At 57.1% G+C, this 12,488-nt stretch overlaps 1 protein-coding gene across 1 annotated transcript in view; it reads left to right on the plus strand.

Annotated features, from left to right (window-relative positions):
- The window catches only part of LRP5 (LDL receptor related protein 5), a 79,628-nt gene that overhangs the window by 28,955 nt on the left and 38,185 nt on the right, over positions 1-12,488 (plus strand). The window contains exons 7-8 of the mRNA XM_065882602.1: positions 1,291-1,462; positions 11,265-11,481. Of these exons, the coding sequence (XP_065738674.1) occupies positions 1,291-1,462; positions 11,265-11,481 (389 nt within the window). The remainder of the gene's footprint in view (positions 1-1,290; positions 1,463-11,264; positions 11,482-12,488) is intronic.

Genomic DNA, 12,488 nt, shown 5'->3' on the forward strand with positions numbered 1-12,488 from the left:
CTTCCTGGGACCTCATGACCAAGAACACGAAACTGGCAGGCCCCAAGAGGGGAGGAGTGCTGGGACCTCTTGGGGGCTGGGGCTGCAGGGGAAGCCCCCCGCCCTCAGTGCGGGATGTGGGCCCGCGTCCTGGGGATGGCCTGGAGGGGCTGGGAGGGCAGCCCTGGAAGGCAGCTGGTCCCGGGAAGGTCCCTGGGGGGAGTGACTGAGCTGCATTGACTGTAACCATGCCCACGAGGCACGTGCCCCATCGGAGTGCCCACAAGGCATCAGGTGCTTCTCCCGTTGCCCCAGGGCTGAGGCTCAGTGTGAGGCGACCCCGCAAGGTGCCTGCTGTGTGTGGGGGGCAGGGCTTGCAGCGCCTCTGCCCAGGGAGCCTGTACTCTGGTCCCCGCCCCGGGGCTTTCAGATGTGCTCTTGCTGTGGAGCTGCCTCTGTCTATGGAAGCCCAGCGGCACAGCCCTCAGAGGCGGGTCACGGGGCTGTGGCTGGACAGGCCCAGGGCTCGAGCAGCACTGTGGAGCCTGAGGGGGAGTGGACAGACAGACGCTGCTCTGTGTGGCTGTCAAGGGGCAGGGCCGTCCCCCTGGGAGGGGGGGGTGGGGGTGAGAAGCCGGCCCCTGGGGTCTGAGGGCCAGGCAGGCAGGAGCTCGTGGCCAGCTCCAGTGTCAGGCTGAGGGCTCTGGGTTCGGGAGATGGGGACCTGCTCCCACTCTGCCACCGATGAACTCTGTCAAGTCACCCCCCTCTGTGGGCATTACCTGTGAAATGGGGGGTGGGGTCCCCCCGGCCTCGAGTGTGAGGACCTCAGGAAACGGGGTCGGGTCAACTATAAGATCACAGGGTTCAGGGGCGGGAGAGGAGAGGCCGCCAGCCCGGAAAGGCGCTGTGCTCAGGGCCCAGCTCTGGCCGCTTTCTCTGGGCTGAGCCCCCCGACCCCGGAGGGCCCCCAGCGCCCCACGGGATGTTGCTTTGCTTCTCGGGGCCGCAGAGAGCGCGTTGCCTGCTTTGTTTTGCACGTGGGAGCCCTTCAGCTACTCGAAGGAGGTTCCACTCTGCCTCTTCCTCCCTCTGGGAGCTCAGCCCCTCCCTCCCCTGGGTCCCTTGGCAGGGCGTCTGCTGTTTTGAGTCCTAAGGCCCTGTGTAGTTAAGACCCCGCTGTCTCCGTGGAGCCCCTGGTCCTGCACACAGGCTCAGGTGTGGTGGGTGGGTGGGTGCTGTTCTCAGTCCTAGGGGTGCAGCCTGGATGGGACAGATGGGCAATGTCACGGACATGTACTTCTTCTCCAGCCTCATGTACTGGACAGACTGGGGGGAGAACCCCAAAATCGAGTGCGCCAACCTGGACGGGCAGGAGCGGCGCGTCCTGGTCAACACCTCCCTGGGCTGGCCCAATGGCTTGGCTCTGGACCTGCAGGAGGGGAAGCTGTACTGGGGAGATGCCAAGACGGACAAAATCGAGGTGAGTCATCTTCGTTGGTCCACGGAGCTGCTCAGCGCAGGTGGAGGCGCAGTGCTGCAGCCGTCGAGCCCTGATCTTTATGCAGAGGCTGGCCTGGCCACCCCTGCAGCCTGTCGTACGTGTCAGGTGGGCAGCAGATAGATACCTGTGCTATGCTATTTGGCCAAATAGAATCCTTGAAGAAATAACTTACTGTGATGTGTTTCTGACATACGGAAAGTATGTAGCTGAGTTAACAGCACCATAGGGTGTATGTGGTTATGTAAGATGTTATCACCGGGGACTTCCCTGGCGGTCCAGTGGTTAAGACTCCGCCCTTCCACTGCAGCGGGTGCAGGTTCAGTCCCTGTTCAGGGAACTAAGATTCTGCATGCTGCACGGTGTGGCCAAAAAAAAAAAAAAAAAAGATGTTATTAAGGGGGAAACTGGGACAGGGTACGCAGGAACCCTCTGAACTCCGTGTGCAACTTCCTGTTTCAAAATACAAAGTCATAAAAATAACACACACCCACCGCCCAACCTAACATATAAAACATAATGTAGCTGATGCCAGAGGGGACCACTCTCCTAAGTTTGACGATTCGTTCCCAAGCATTAAAAGACATTTACTATGTGGACGTCACGCGGAACAGCACGCAGTCTTGTGTGATTTTACATGATTAAAGTGGTGCTCTGTACGCATTCTTTAGCATCTTGCGTTTTGCTCGGGGGTGCGTTGTTTGCGGTGCTCTTGACCGTAGTACGGTAGTTAAATTGGTCCCTGACGTTGGTGCCTCTCCTCGGCTGGATGCCTCCCTCGCTTCCGGTTGCTTCTGCATGATCCTTGTCAGCTCTGGTCACATCACTGCTCGTTGATATCACCACCTGGGGGTCACCTTCACTCTTCTCACGGCTCCATGGGGAGACCCCCAGCAGGCAGCTTGCAGGGGGAAGGCGGGAGTGAGACTATGACCGTGCGTCTGTGTCACGGGGTTTCAAGCCACGCTTCTGAGCGGGAACGTGAAGGGGACTCAGGGCTGGGCAGATCCCTCTCCCACGCAAACCCAAGGAGCTGCAGTTGGCACCATTTCCTGTTGGAGTTCCCTATAAACTGTCACTTTTGAAAGGATCTTGTTTGAAGACACTTGTCTCTCTAGCCTCTGAGCCTGAAGGCGAGACCCTTGTTTCCTGCGGCGTGGCCACGCCCACCGTGTCCGTAGCCACGCCCACCGTGTCCGTAGCCACGCCCACCGTGTCCGTAGCCACGCCCACCCCGGGAGTGGGTTGGGGATGCACGTGTCCAGCTGACACTGCCAGACGCACTACAGGCATCGCTCGGTTTACTCCCACAGCAGTGGGTTTTTTTGGTAAAATAAACATAAAATTAACCATTTTAAAGTGTACAACTCAGTGGCACATTCACAGTGGTGTCCAACCATCAGCACTCTCTAGTTCGGGAACATTTTCATCACCCAAACCCCATAACCTGTTAAGCAGTTGGCCCCCAGTCTCCCCTCTTCACCCCTCTGCCCTGGCAACCACTAATCTCCCGTCTGTCTCTATGGCTTTGCCTGTTCTGGACGTTTCATGTGAGTGGAATCGTACGATCAGTGGTCTTTCGTGTCTGGCCTCACGCAGCAGAATGTTGGCAGGGTTCATCCGTGTGGTAGCGTGTGTCAGTACTTCATTCCTTCTCCATTGTATGGAGAGACCACATTTTGTTCATCCATTCATCTGTTGGTGGACATGTGGGTTGTTTCCACCTTTTGGGGATTGTGAATAATACTGTTACGAGCATTTGTGTACAAGTTTTTATTTGAGCATCTGTTTCTAATTCTTTGGGGCACGTACCTAGGAGTGGAATTGCTGGGGCATATACGAGGTTTATCTTTAACTTACCGAGGAATCGTCAGGCTGTCTTCCACAGTCTGCACCATTTTACATTCTCACTAGCAGTGTGTGAGTGTTCTGATGTCAACATACCCTCACTGACACTTGTAAAATTCTCCTGTTATTATGGCCATCCCCACGGGTGTGCTGTGGTGTCTGGTGGTTTTGATTTGCATTTTCCTGAGGACGAGTGGTGTTGAGCATCTTTCCATGTGCCTGTCCCACAGTAGTGTTTTGAGGTGTGTGGCATCGTCCCCACGTGTGGATGAGGCACTGAGGCCCAGGGGACAGTAACCTGCTCAGGGTCATGCAGCAAGTAGGTGCGTTTTGATTTTCTGCTTTCAGAGTCAATCCACAGACAGAGCCCGAAGCGTCAGGCTACGGTACACAATAGAAACGTTATCTGCCGTGGTTATGGAACAGTAGGATGGACCAAAGTTAGGAGCGGACAGGTGGGGAAGAGCTTCAGGGGTAACCAACAGAGGCCCTAAAACGCGGACATCATGGTAGCAGGACGATGGGGGAGGGGCGTGGCGTAAGTGACAAAGTTATTGCCGGCAGAGTACGCGGTGGCTGGTACGGACAAACCGGGAACACGCGCCACAAGCGTATCACCTGCTGATTTGGAGCTAATCACCAGGAGGCCCCAAAAGAGAGACAGAAGAATTGGAAGTGTTTGGGATTCTTTAATCCAACAAACTTGGGAAACATGCGGTGACTTTCCTGCCTCACTTCTCTCTTTGGAGCCTCCAATACACTTTAATAAGCAGACCTCCCACGGGGGACTAAACTGTGCAAGTGTTCTCAAACTACACGATCTATGGTCCCCTTTCTTTCCGTGCCGTGGCTCCGGTGGCACACACTTTGGGAACGCTGACCTAGGCCGCCTGCCCACACGTCCAGAGCTGACCCCAGCTTCGGGGTTAGTGCTGGACTCTCCCTCCGCCCCTGCCCCAGGGAAGCCACTGACATGGACAGACATAGAGGTGGTTCTCCGTGTGAACTCCAAGGGTGGGAAGCGCCCCGATGAATAGCAGGTGCCTTAGGTCATGGCAGCTTCTTGGAGTCAAGCCCGGAGCCCAGGGCAGACCCTTCTGGCATTCTTTTCGGTGGTGAAATGCCCCAAGGTGAGCTTCTTGGAGGTGGCCCGAGCATGCCTGGGGACTTGCCCGTGTGTTCCTGCTGTGGACACCCTCCCCCTACTCTCGGGCCTCAGGGTTTGCTACTGAACACCCGGTGGGCATCAGCTCTGCTCCAGGTGCTGGGTCACCTTGGTAAATACGCCCAACAGATGCTCCTCTGGTACATGTTACATGAACCTTGGGATCAGGCCACCAGCCCAGGTGCAGAAGCCCCTGCTGGGGTCACGGTGGATTCCATGGGCTTCGGGGGAATAGCCGAGGGCAAGGGGCCGTGTCTCCTTTCCTGAGGACTCAGTTGGACCCCAGGCCGGGGGACGGTCAGGGGAGGGCTCTTCCAGGTCAGCACAGCGACAGGACACGCTTCCAGCAGTGGTCACGTCTCTAAGACATTATGCCCGAGATAGATGCTGAGGAGCCCGAGCGTGTTTCTTGGGCATATCTTGCCGGGTTGCTTCGGATGGGAGAAGGGATTCTGTCCCGCGTGCTTGTGCGCGTGGCCTGGCTCCGAGCGCAGGCGCCGGCAGGAAGGAGCTCCACGCGGTGTCCACCGGCTTCCCTTTGAAGAGGCATCAGTCAGGTTCCCGCTTCGCCCGCCCGTCCCGAAAATGACTTCCCAGGGCAGCTGTGGCTGATACCCCGACGAGCCAGGAGGAGAACAAAGGTCTAGAGGGCCGAGTCCACGAAGTGGGGATTCCTCTGGACGGCGGTCCGGGCACATAGATGGATTTGTGCAACTGAGTCCAGACTGCGGGCAGGGCCGCACCGCCCTCCAGGTGGGCCTCCTGCCGCCTTGCGTGTGACGGCATCCTGGACAGCGGGTTCAGGCCAGCCTCAGGTCGGCAGCCCCTCGGGGGATTAGCTCGGGGTGGCTCCCCGTCTGGGGGTGGGGGTGGGCCCGGGGCTGGCTCACTCTGGGAGGCAGCCCTGAGGTCCCCTTCCTGTCCTCAGGGACCAGGGATGGACCGCCAGGGCAGTCCCGACGTGCGCAGGTTGGAGCCATGTGGGGTGGACATGGGTGTAGCCCCCGCCTCTTTCTGCATCCACAGAGCTGCCTCTCTGCTCCCTGCTTTCCCACCCTCTTGGGCTGGGGGTTCCCTGGGACACCTCCTTAACCCTCTTCCTGAGTCTAGAGCCCTTGGGGTTAGAGGTTCCTGCCCACAGGTGCTTAGACTTTCCCGTGGCTCCAGCCGCATCCTCAGGACCCGGCCTCTCACCCTTTGCTTGCATGTTTCCCCCTCCCCCTCCCTGCCCAGCTAGGCTCCCAACCCAAGGGCTTGTCCTCTCCTCCCCCAACCTGCCACAGCTCTTCGGCCTTGCGCCACAAGACTCAACTTTATTGGTAAAAGTAACTCGGACTCACTGTCTCCCTCTTCTGTCTCTAACTGATGGCCCCTCGGGCCCTGCACTTCCCTCCTCTCCCTCTGACCAGCTTCTTGGCAGGTGCCGGGCCCATGACAGCCCAGCGTGGGTCCTCTCCCAAGCAGATTCTTCCATCCAGAGCTTTTTCCTGAGCCCACGTGCCCAGCTGCCCCCGGCCCTCTCCCTCGGAAGCCTGAGTCGCCTCCCGCCTCACGCCACGGTCTCACGTACGGGAGCAGCTCACCTCATCCACGCACTTGGCCACACAGTGTAGGGTCTTCCTTTCCAAAACAGCAACATCCTGGTTCCGGCCTGGAGGCTGCCTCTCCCAGCCAGAGGCTGTAAGACCTTCCACATCGATGCAGGGCTTGTGCTCTCACTTAGCTATGGAGTCATCATCTTTTCACTTGTTTGTGAGCGGCCATGTCTCCCAAAGCAGGTGGGAGCTCTCTGGGCTTGAACTGGGGTCTCTGTGCTGATCCCCTGGCAGGGAGTCAGGACACACCGGGTCTACATCAGAAGCGACCTCTCCCTCTTAGTCCTTCCCCCACTGTCTCTGTCCCCCACTTCCCCTCACCGGCCCGTCCTGCATCCTCCTTCCCCACAGCTGCCTGTCGGATCATCCCCGAGTGGAACTCCTGTCCTGTCGTAGCTCGCGCTGCCTCTTTCCCTCAACCCCCTCCCCATCCCTGGGCGAGCATCTGTTCATCCTGCAGCACTCACTGAATGTCACCTCGTGCTGGAAAAGCAGCACGGGACAGACCCATGCCCTGGTGGGGTCAGTATTCTAGAAGGGGAGATACAGACAGCAGTGACCGGGACAACCGCAGCCCGTCAGGTGTTCAGTGTTCTAGAGGGATGCCGAGCAGAGAGGATGGGGGCCCAGGGGGCTGGGGTGCGGGTCGTTCAAGCTCCCCTGACAGCACCCTAGCTGCTTCTCCAGCCGCGTTGGTTCTGAAGCCCTGCCGTCTCCTCTCACTGACTTGTGTATATCCTGTCCGTTTCCTCCAGTTTCTAGAGTAGCGGGAGGAATGGTGCCCCGTTATTAATCCTGAAATAGGCAAAGCGTTTAAACACCCTTGTGCTCGCACAGTGATCAGGCAGGTCCCTGGATGGCGGTTTTAGCCATTCCCGGGTAAGAGCAGGCTCGGGCCTTGCCCTTCGTGGACTTGAGCTGTCTTTCTAAAGCTTCCTCCCCAGCTGTTTCCCCGCCCCGAGGATGGAAGAAGAAGTTTTACAGGTCGACCCATAGTCCAGGCTGTTTGGCCCGTCTCTGGGGCAGGAAGTGTCACCTGTGTGTGGCTTGCCTTGTACTCGTTGGAGGCCCCAGGGGTCACTTGGGCTCTCTGCAGCACCCCCTGATGTCTTACTCGGCCAGGACCACGGGGAGGTTGTGTGCCTTGCAGCTGCCATCTGCTGGTGGCCGTCTACTGTCAGGGTAGGCATTCGTGGGGAGTACCCGGTGGGGAGTGACACACCCGGTGGAGCAGGCGGGCCAAGGATGAATCACAGCCTGAGAAGTTAAAAATACATCCGTCCCCCTGTTCCTGACATTTCCTGAGTCGATGGAGGTGACTTCCAGCACGAACAGAATAAACACTCATTGCAGGAGTGACGGATTGGCTGTGTGTCCGGGTCCATGAGCCCTGGGGAAGAAGGGTGCAGGGCTTCCGGGCAGCGGGGCCACAAGCTGTGCGGGTGTGTAAGATCTCTTTTGTTACGTGAAACAATAACCAGAGCAGTTTTAATTTGGGGCTTTGTGTCTGAGTATAATTGTTCCATCAGAGAGCAGAACTCTTTTTTTTCTTTAAACGTGTGCTTTCAAAGGGTTGGTCTCAGGCTCTCACCTCTTTGCACGGCCAAGTCATTAGAAACAGAGGATTCGGTGTAAGGCGATTGCACCTCAGGTGACTTTCGGGGGTCTACTGTTTTGTGGGTGGCCGTGCAGCCCCCGCAGCTGTGGGTTCTGCCTCTTGGAGTACAGCTGAGGGCGGGCTTCTCTGGGGTCTGCCCACCCTTCTGTGCATCACGCAGCCGTTGATCTGCGGGTCGTGTAATGAGCTGGCCAGGGGATGGATGTGCGTTCTGCTTGCCCTGCCTCTACCCCACTCCAGACCTGGGCTTGGTGTGTGGAGTCAGCCGAGCACAGGAGGGCGGAGGCCAAAAGGTCAGACAGCAAGGCCGGCTGGCACTCGGGCGCCTTCGGCATCTGGCTTGACCATTTTGACATAACTTCCTGGAGGTATCTAGTTTCCTCTCCTGAAAATCAAGGGCAGGGGAACTTCTTGAGCAGGGGTTGAAACCTGTGGACCGGAGGCCAGAATGACTACTATGTTTGGGCCACTTTCAAACGCACGGTGGTTTTTACACTTTTTTTTTTTTTTCCGGCACTGCACAGCATGTGGGATCTGAGTTCTCTGACCAGGGATTGAACCCAGGCCCTCGGCAGTGAAAGCACAGAGTCCTAACCACTGGATTGCCAGGGAATTCCCTACATTTTTAAGTGATTGAAAACAATCAAAAGAATGGTATCTCGTGACATGTGAAAATTATATGAACTTCCAGGTTTTTTGTTTTTAATTTTTGTTGTTTGCACAAATAAAGTTTTATTGCAACACACTCGCGCTTGTTTTAGGCACCCTCGGTGGCTGCTTTACCGCGACAGGGACCTTATGGCCTCAAAGCTGAAGGTATTCACGATCCTTTTCAGAAGCAGCTTGCCAGCCCCTGTCCCCGGCAATCCGCCTCCTGTGCTCTCTCCCGGCTCCCATGTTATCAGGTGGCCCAGATTCGATCCTGTTCTTTCTGGGCTCCGCTCAGGGCCCAGGAAAGGTGGAGGCCCCCGAGTTGGCCCCAGAGGGAGCCTGGGGACGGGGGGGTTGACACGTGTGTTCCCTGTACACAGGTCCTACTTGTCTGCTCCAGGATTTGGGAAAGGCCTGGTCCAGCAGAGTTACTTCTACAGATGTGTTGGATTTGGTCAAGGTGTGTTGAAAGCTGCCGTAAAAAGGCCGCTTTGGGATCATTTATTTTCTCAAGTGTTAGAGTCTTGATGTCCTCCCAAGTTGGAGGGCCTGAGAGGTGTTTCATGGGGTCTGTAATCGTTCAAAGTGGGATGGGGTGAGGGAGGGGCTTCTGAGGCAGAGGGAGGCCCTGCCAGCCCAGAGCCAAGGTTCTGTCCTTGCGGTGGGTGCCGCCAGCCCAGCCCGGGGGGGAGCAGCTCACACCCTCCTCACTTTGTTCTGGGCAACCAGAGGGTGGGGCGAGGGTGCATGTGGGGACAGAGGTTGGGGGAGGGATTGCTGCTGGCCAGCGGCTGTCTCCCCCCGCCCCCCATCTGGCCCCTTGTCCTCTGCGGGCTCACTTTCATCCTTCCTAAGCTAGGGAACATGTACTTCCTCCCCTCAGTCAATAGAACATGCACTTATTTATGTCTGGAATTGAGTTGTTAAAGGAAATAAAGAAAATATGGACATAGAGAAGGATGAGAAAAATCTCTTCAAGAGATGCTGTTGACATTTTGGTATATAAAAGGTGGAGTCTTTATTTTCCAGATGTGGATGTTCTCTTTATAGCGATCATGTCCTACATCTACCATTCTGCCCGCCCCCGCCCCCAGCGCCCAGCCCTGGTTATGCTGTGTCAAGGAAGGAGCAGGGGTTTGAGCCCTGCCTCTTACGGGCTGTGTGTTGTTAGAGACACTCTTTCTCTTGCTGTGCACCTCCTCGGCGGTAATCCCAGGCGAGACCCCTCCCCACGTCTGAGTTCTGTGCAAAGCGTGTGTTCATCGCCTTTATGTTGCCTTCCTCTTGTGGGGCCGAAGCCGGAACCAGCACCCTGGACCAGTTTGGAGGATTAATCCATCACCTGCCCTGTATGGCTAACCAGTGGGCCAGGCGTGGTGCCCAGAGCTCCGCACGGAGATCCTACAGCCCAAGGTCTACACTCCAGCTCGTGGTACAGGACGTGGTCCCATCCGGTGTCCTCATCTGGGCTGCTCATTGGAGCCACCTGTGGGGAGCTGCTTTCGGGACTCGTACCTGGCCTTCCAGTTTGGTGTAATTGCCCCAGGTTGGGGCCCAGCCACTGTTCTTTGGTTAAGTTCCCAGGGTGACTTTATTTATTTTTTTAATATTTATTTATTTGGCTGCACTGGGTGTTAGTTGCAACACGTGGAATCTTCATGGTGGCATGTGGGATCTTCAGTTGTGGCTTGCGGGCTCTTAGTTGAGGCATGTGGGATCTAGTTCCCTGACCAGGGATCAAACCCAGGCCCCCTGCGTTGGGAACGTGGAGTCTTAACCGCTGGATCACCAGGGAAGTCCCTCCAGGGTGACTTTAGCTGCTACCCTCAGTTACAGGTGGAGAGGTTGAGGTCCATGTGGGATGCAGAGGGACTTGGCTGTGGGGCAGAGCTGGGGTGGGACCCCTGGCTGTAGGGCCCAGAGCTGCCTGCCACTCCTGGTTGAGCCAGCAGTTTTGTCCTGTGCTGTCCAACAACAGAGGACCAAAGTCTTTTCTGCTCAGCACACACCCGACCTGTCTTATGTGTCTGCCACCTGCAAACCTGAAGGTTTGTAGCCTTTCTGATGAGCTGGAAATATAATCCGGCTGCAGGAGACCTGTTGAGACCTGCCTTTAATTCATCATGTCTCTTTCATCCTGGCTTGAGAGCCAGGAGAGTTTGGATGTTACATTTTTATCTTCTTTTTCACATCAGCTCCCACAGGGTCATCTGTCATCACAACCACATCTTATCCTGATTGTGTGTTTCGGTTGGTTAAGGCGTTTTTATGTTTGATAGTAGTTTTCTCCTCTGTGGCTTTTGTGGTTGATGCTTTTAATCAGTGCTGACTCTTCAAGAAAAAGATTTAGCTTTTACATCTCAGAGTAAACAGCCACTAGTGTGTCTGGTGTTGGAAAGCATCTTAGAGCTGTAGGCTCAGACTTAGACCCAGAAGCGTCCTCAGAGTTCACCTGGTGCTCACCAAGCAAGAAATTAGTCCACAGACAAGTGGGAGGCTTTGCCCAGGGCGTGCAGTACGTTGGCTGTCCAGCCTTTTGGAACTGAGCTCTGCGTCAAGGGTGCGAACTGGTGCCTCCCCGTTCTACATCTTGGCGGACATTACTAATCAAGGAGCCCATCCCGGGTCAGAGACCCACACCTTGGTATTCCAGGCAGCTACTGCTAGTCGACCAGCAATGGCGAGAGAGAGGACACGTGTTTGTCTTGCCTGCCCCTCTCAGCCCAGCATCCACCCCCAGGTAGGGGAGGCAGTGGCCCCATCACTGAAAACATCACTCATCCAGCTGCCCCAGTGAGCCGTGGCTTTGTTAGGTGGCCTCGCCAGGCACAGACGCTGCTGGGGCCCGTCCTGTTCCAGGCAGTTCAGGCCCGAGGCTGGTTCAGCCCTACGTCTGCCATCCTGCAGGTGATCAACATCGACGGGACAAAGCGGCGGACGCTCCTGGAGGACAAGCTCCCGCACATTTTCGGGTTCACGCTGCTGGGGGACTTCATCTACTGGACCGACTGGCAGCGGCGCAGCATCGAGCGCGTACACAAGGTCAAGGCGAGCCGGGACGTCATCATCGACCAGCTGCCCGACCTGATGGGGCTCAAGGCCGTGAACGTGGCCAAGGCCGTCGGTGAGTCGGGTCAGCCTCCAGCTGTGGGGCAGCCATGCCACAGGCTCGTGGCTGCCCTTTTGGTCCGCAGGCAGCCCGGTTGGAGGCCAAAGCTGGGGGTGTGAGTGCCCGGCTGGGGCACCCCTCTGGGGCTGGACAGCACAGGAGATGGTGAGAATATTGGTCCAGGACCGGTGGCAGGGGGGTGGGGTATCGACCAGGCATGGTGACTGGGCGCTGCTGGCAGTAATTGTTCTCACGATGGCTAACACTTGCGGAGCGCCTGCTGCGTGCGAGGCCGTGGCTAAGTGCCTTAGTGCCCAGAGCAGCCCTCTACGCGAATTACGACGCGGCCCTATTTGCGCTGGGGAGAGGGTGGCGAAGCCGTGTAGCTAATGGGTGGCCGAGCTCAGGACTCATGCCCGGGTCTGCCTGGACCTCGTGGCTGGGCTGAGCTGTGATTGTTGTCCAGTGTGACAGGCTGGACCCTCAGGCACACACCTCTTATCTGAAAGCCAGGATCTGCAGAAAGCTCCCTTAACACAAGGATTTGTCTCTTTATAAATATGATTCCCAGTGCAGGTCGACAGGCTACACTGGGGACAGTGGTGTCCAGCTGTGGTGGGAGGACAGATGGGGGGACGGGACTGTGGGCTCTGTGGCGGCAGGGACCCTGTCCCCAGCTGGGGCCTAGCACTGCACCTAGCACTGCACCTACACATCAGAGACACTCAGCAACCCTTTGCTGGAGGGAGGGAGGGAGGAAGGACCAGAGAGGCCCCAGTGCTTGCCCTTAAGTCTAGTGGGTGAGACACCCCTTAGTTAGCTCTGCTGCCAGGCTGGTGACTACAGTTGAGGTGTTAGAGGGATGCCTGGCTTTAAAATACGAGGGAGGGCACTTGAGCTTGGAATTTAGGGAGCAGGTGGGGGTCAGGGTTTGTCCGGCAGGAGGGACAGCTGAGCAAAGGCCTGGAGGTGAGGCCGTGGGCGGAGACCCTGGGAGGATCTAGTGCATCTTGGTCTCTGGG

Source organism: Phocoena phocoena, chromosome 8, assembly GCF_963924675.1.
Source record: "Phocoena phocoena chromosome 8, mPhoPho1.1, whole genome shotgun sequence".
Taxonomy (NCBI): domain Eukaryota; kingdom Metazoa; phylum Chordata; class Mammalia; order Artiodactyla; family Phocoenidae; genus Phocoena; species Phocoena phocoena.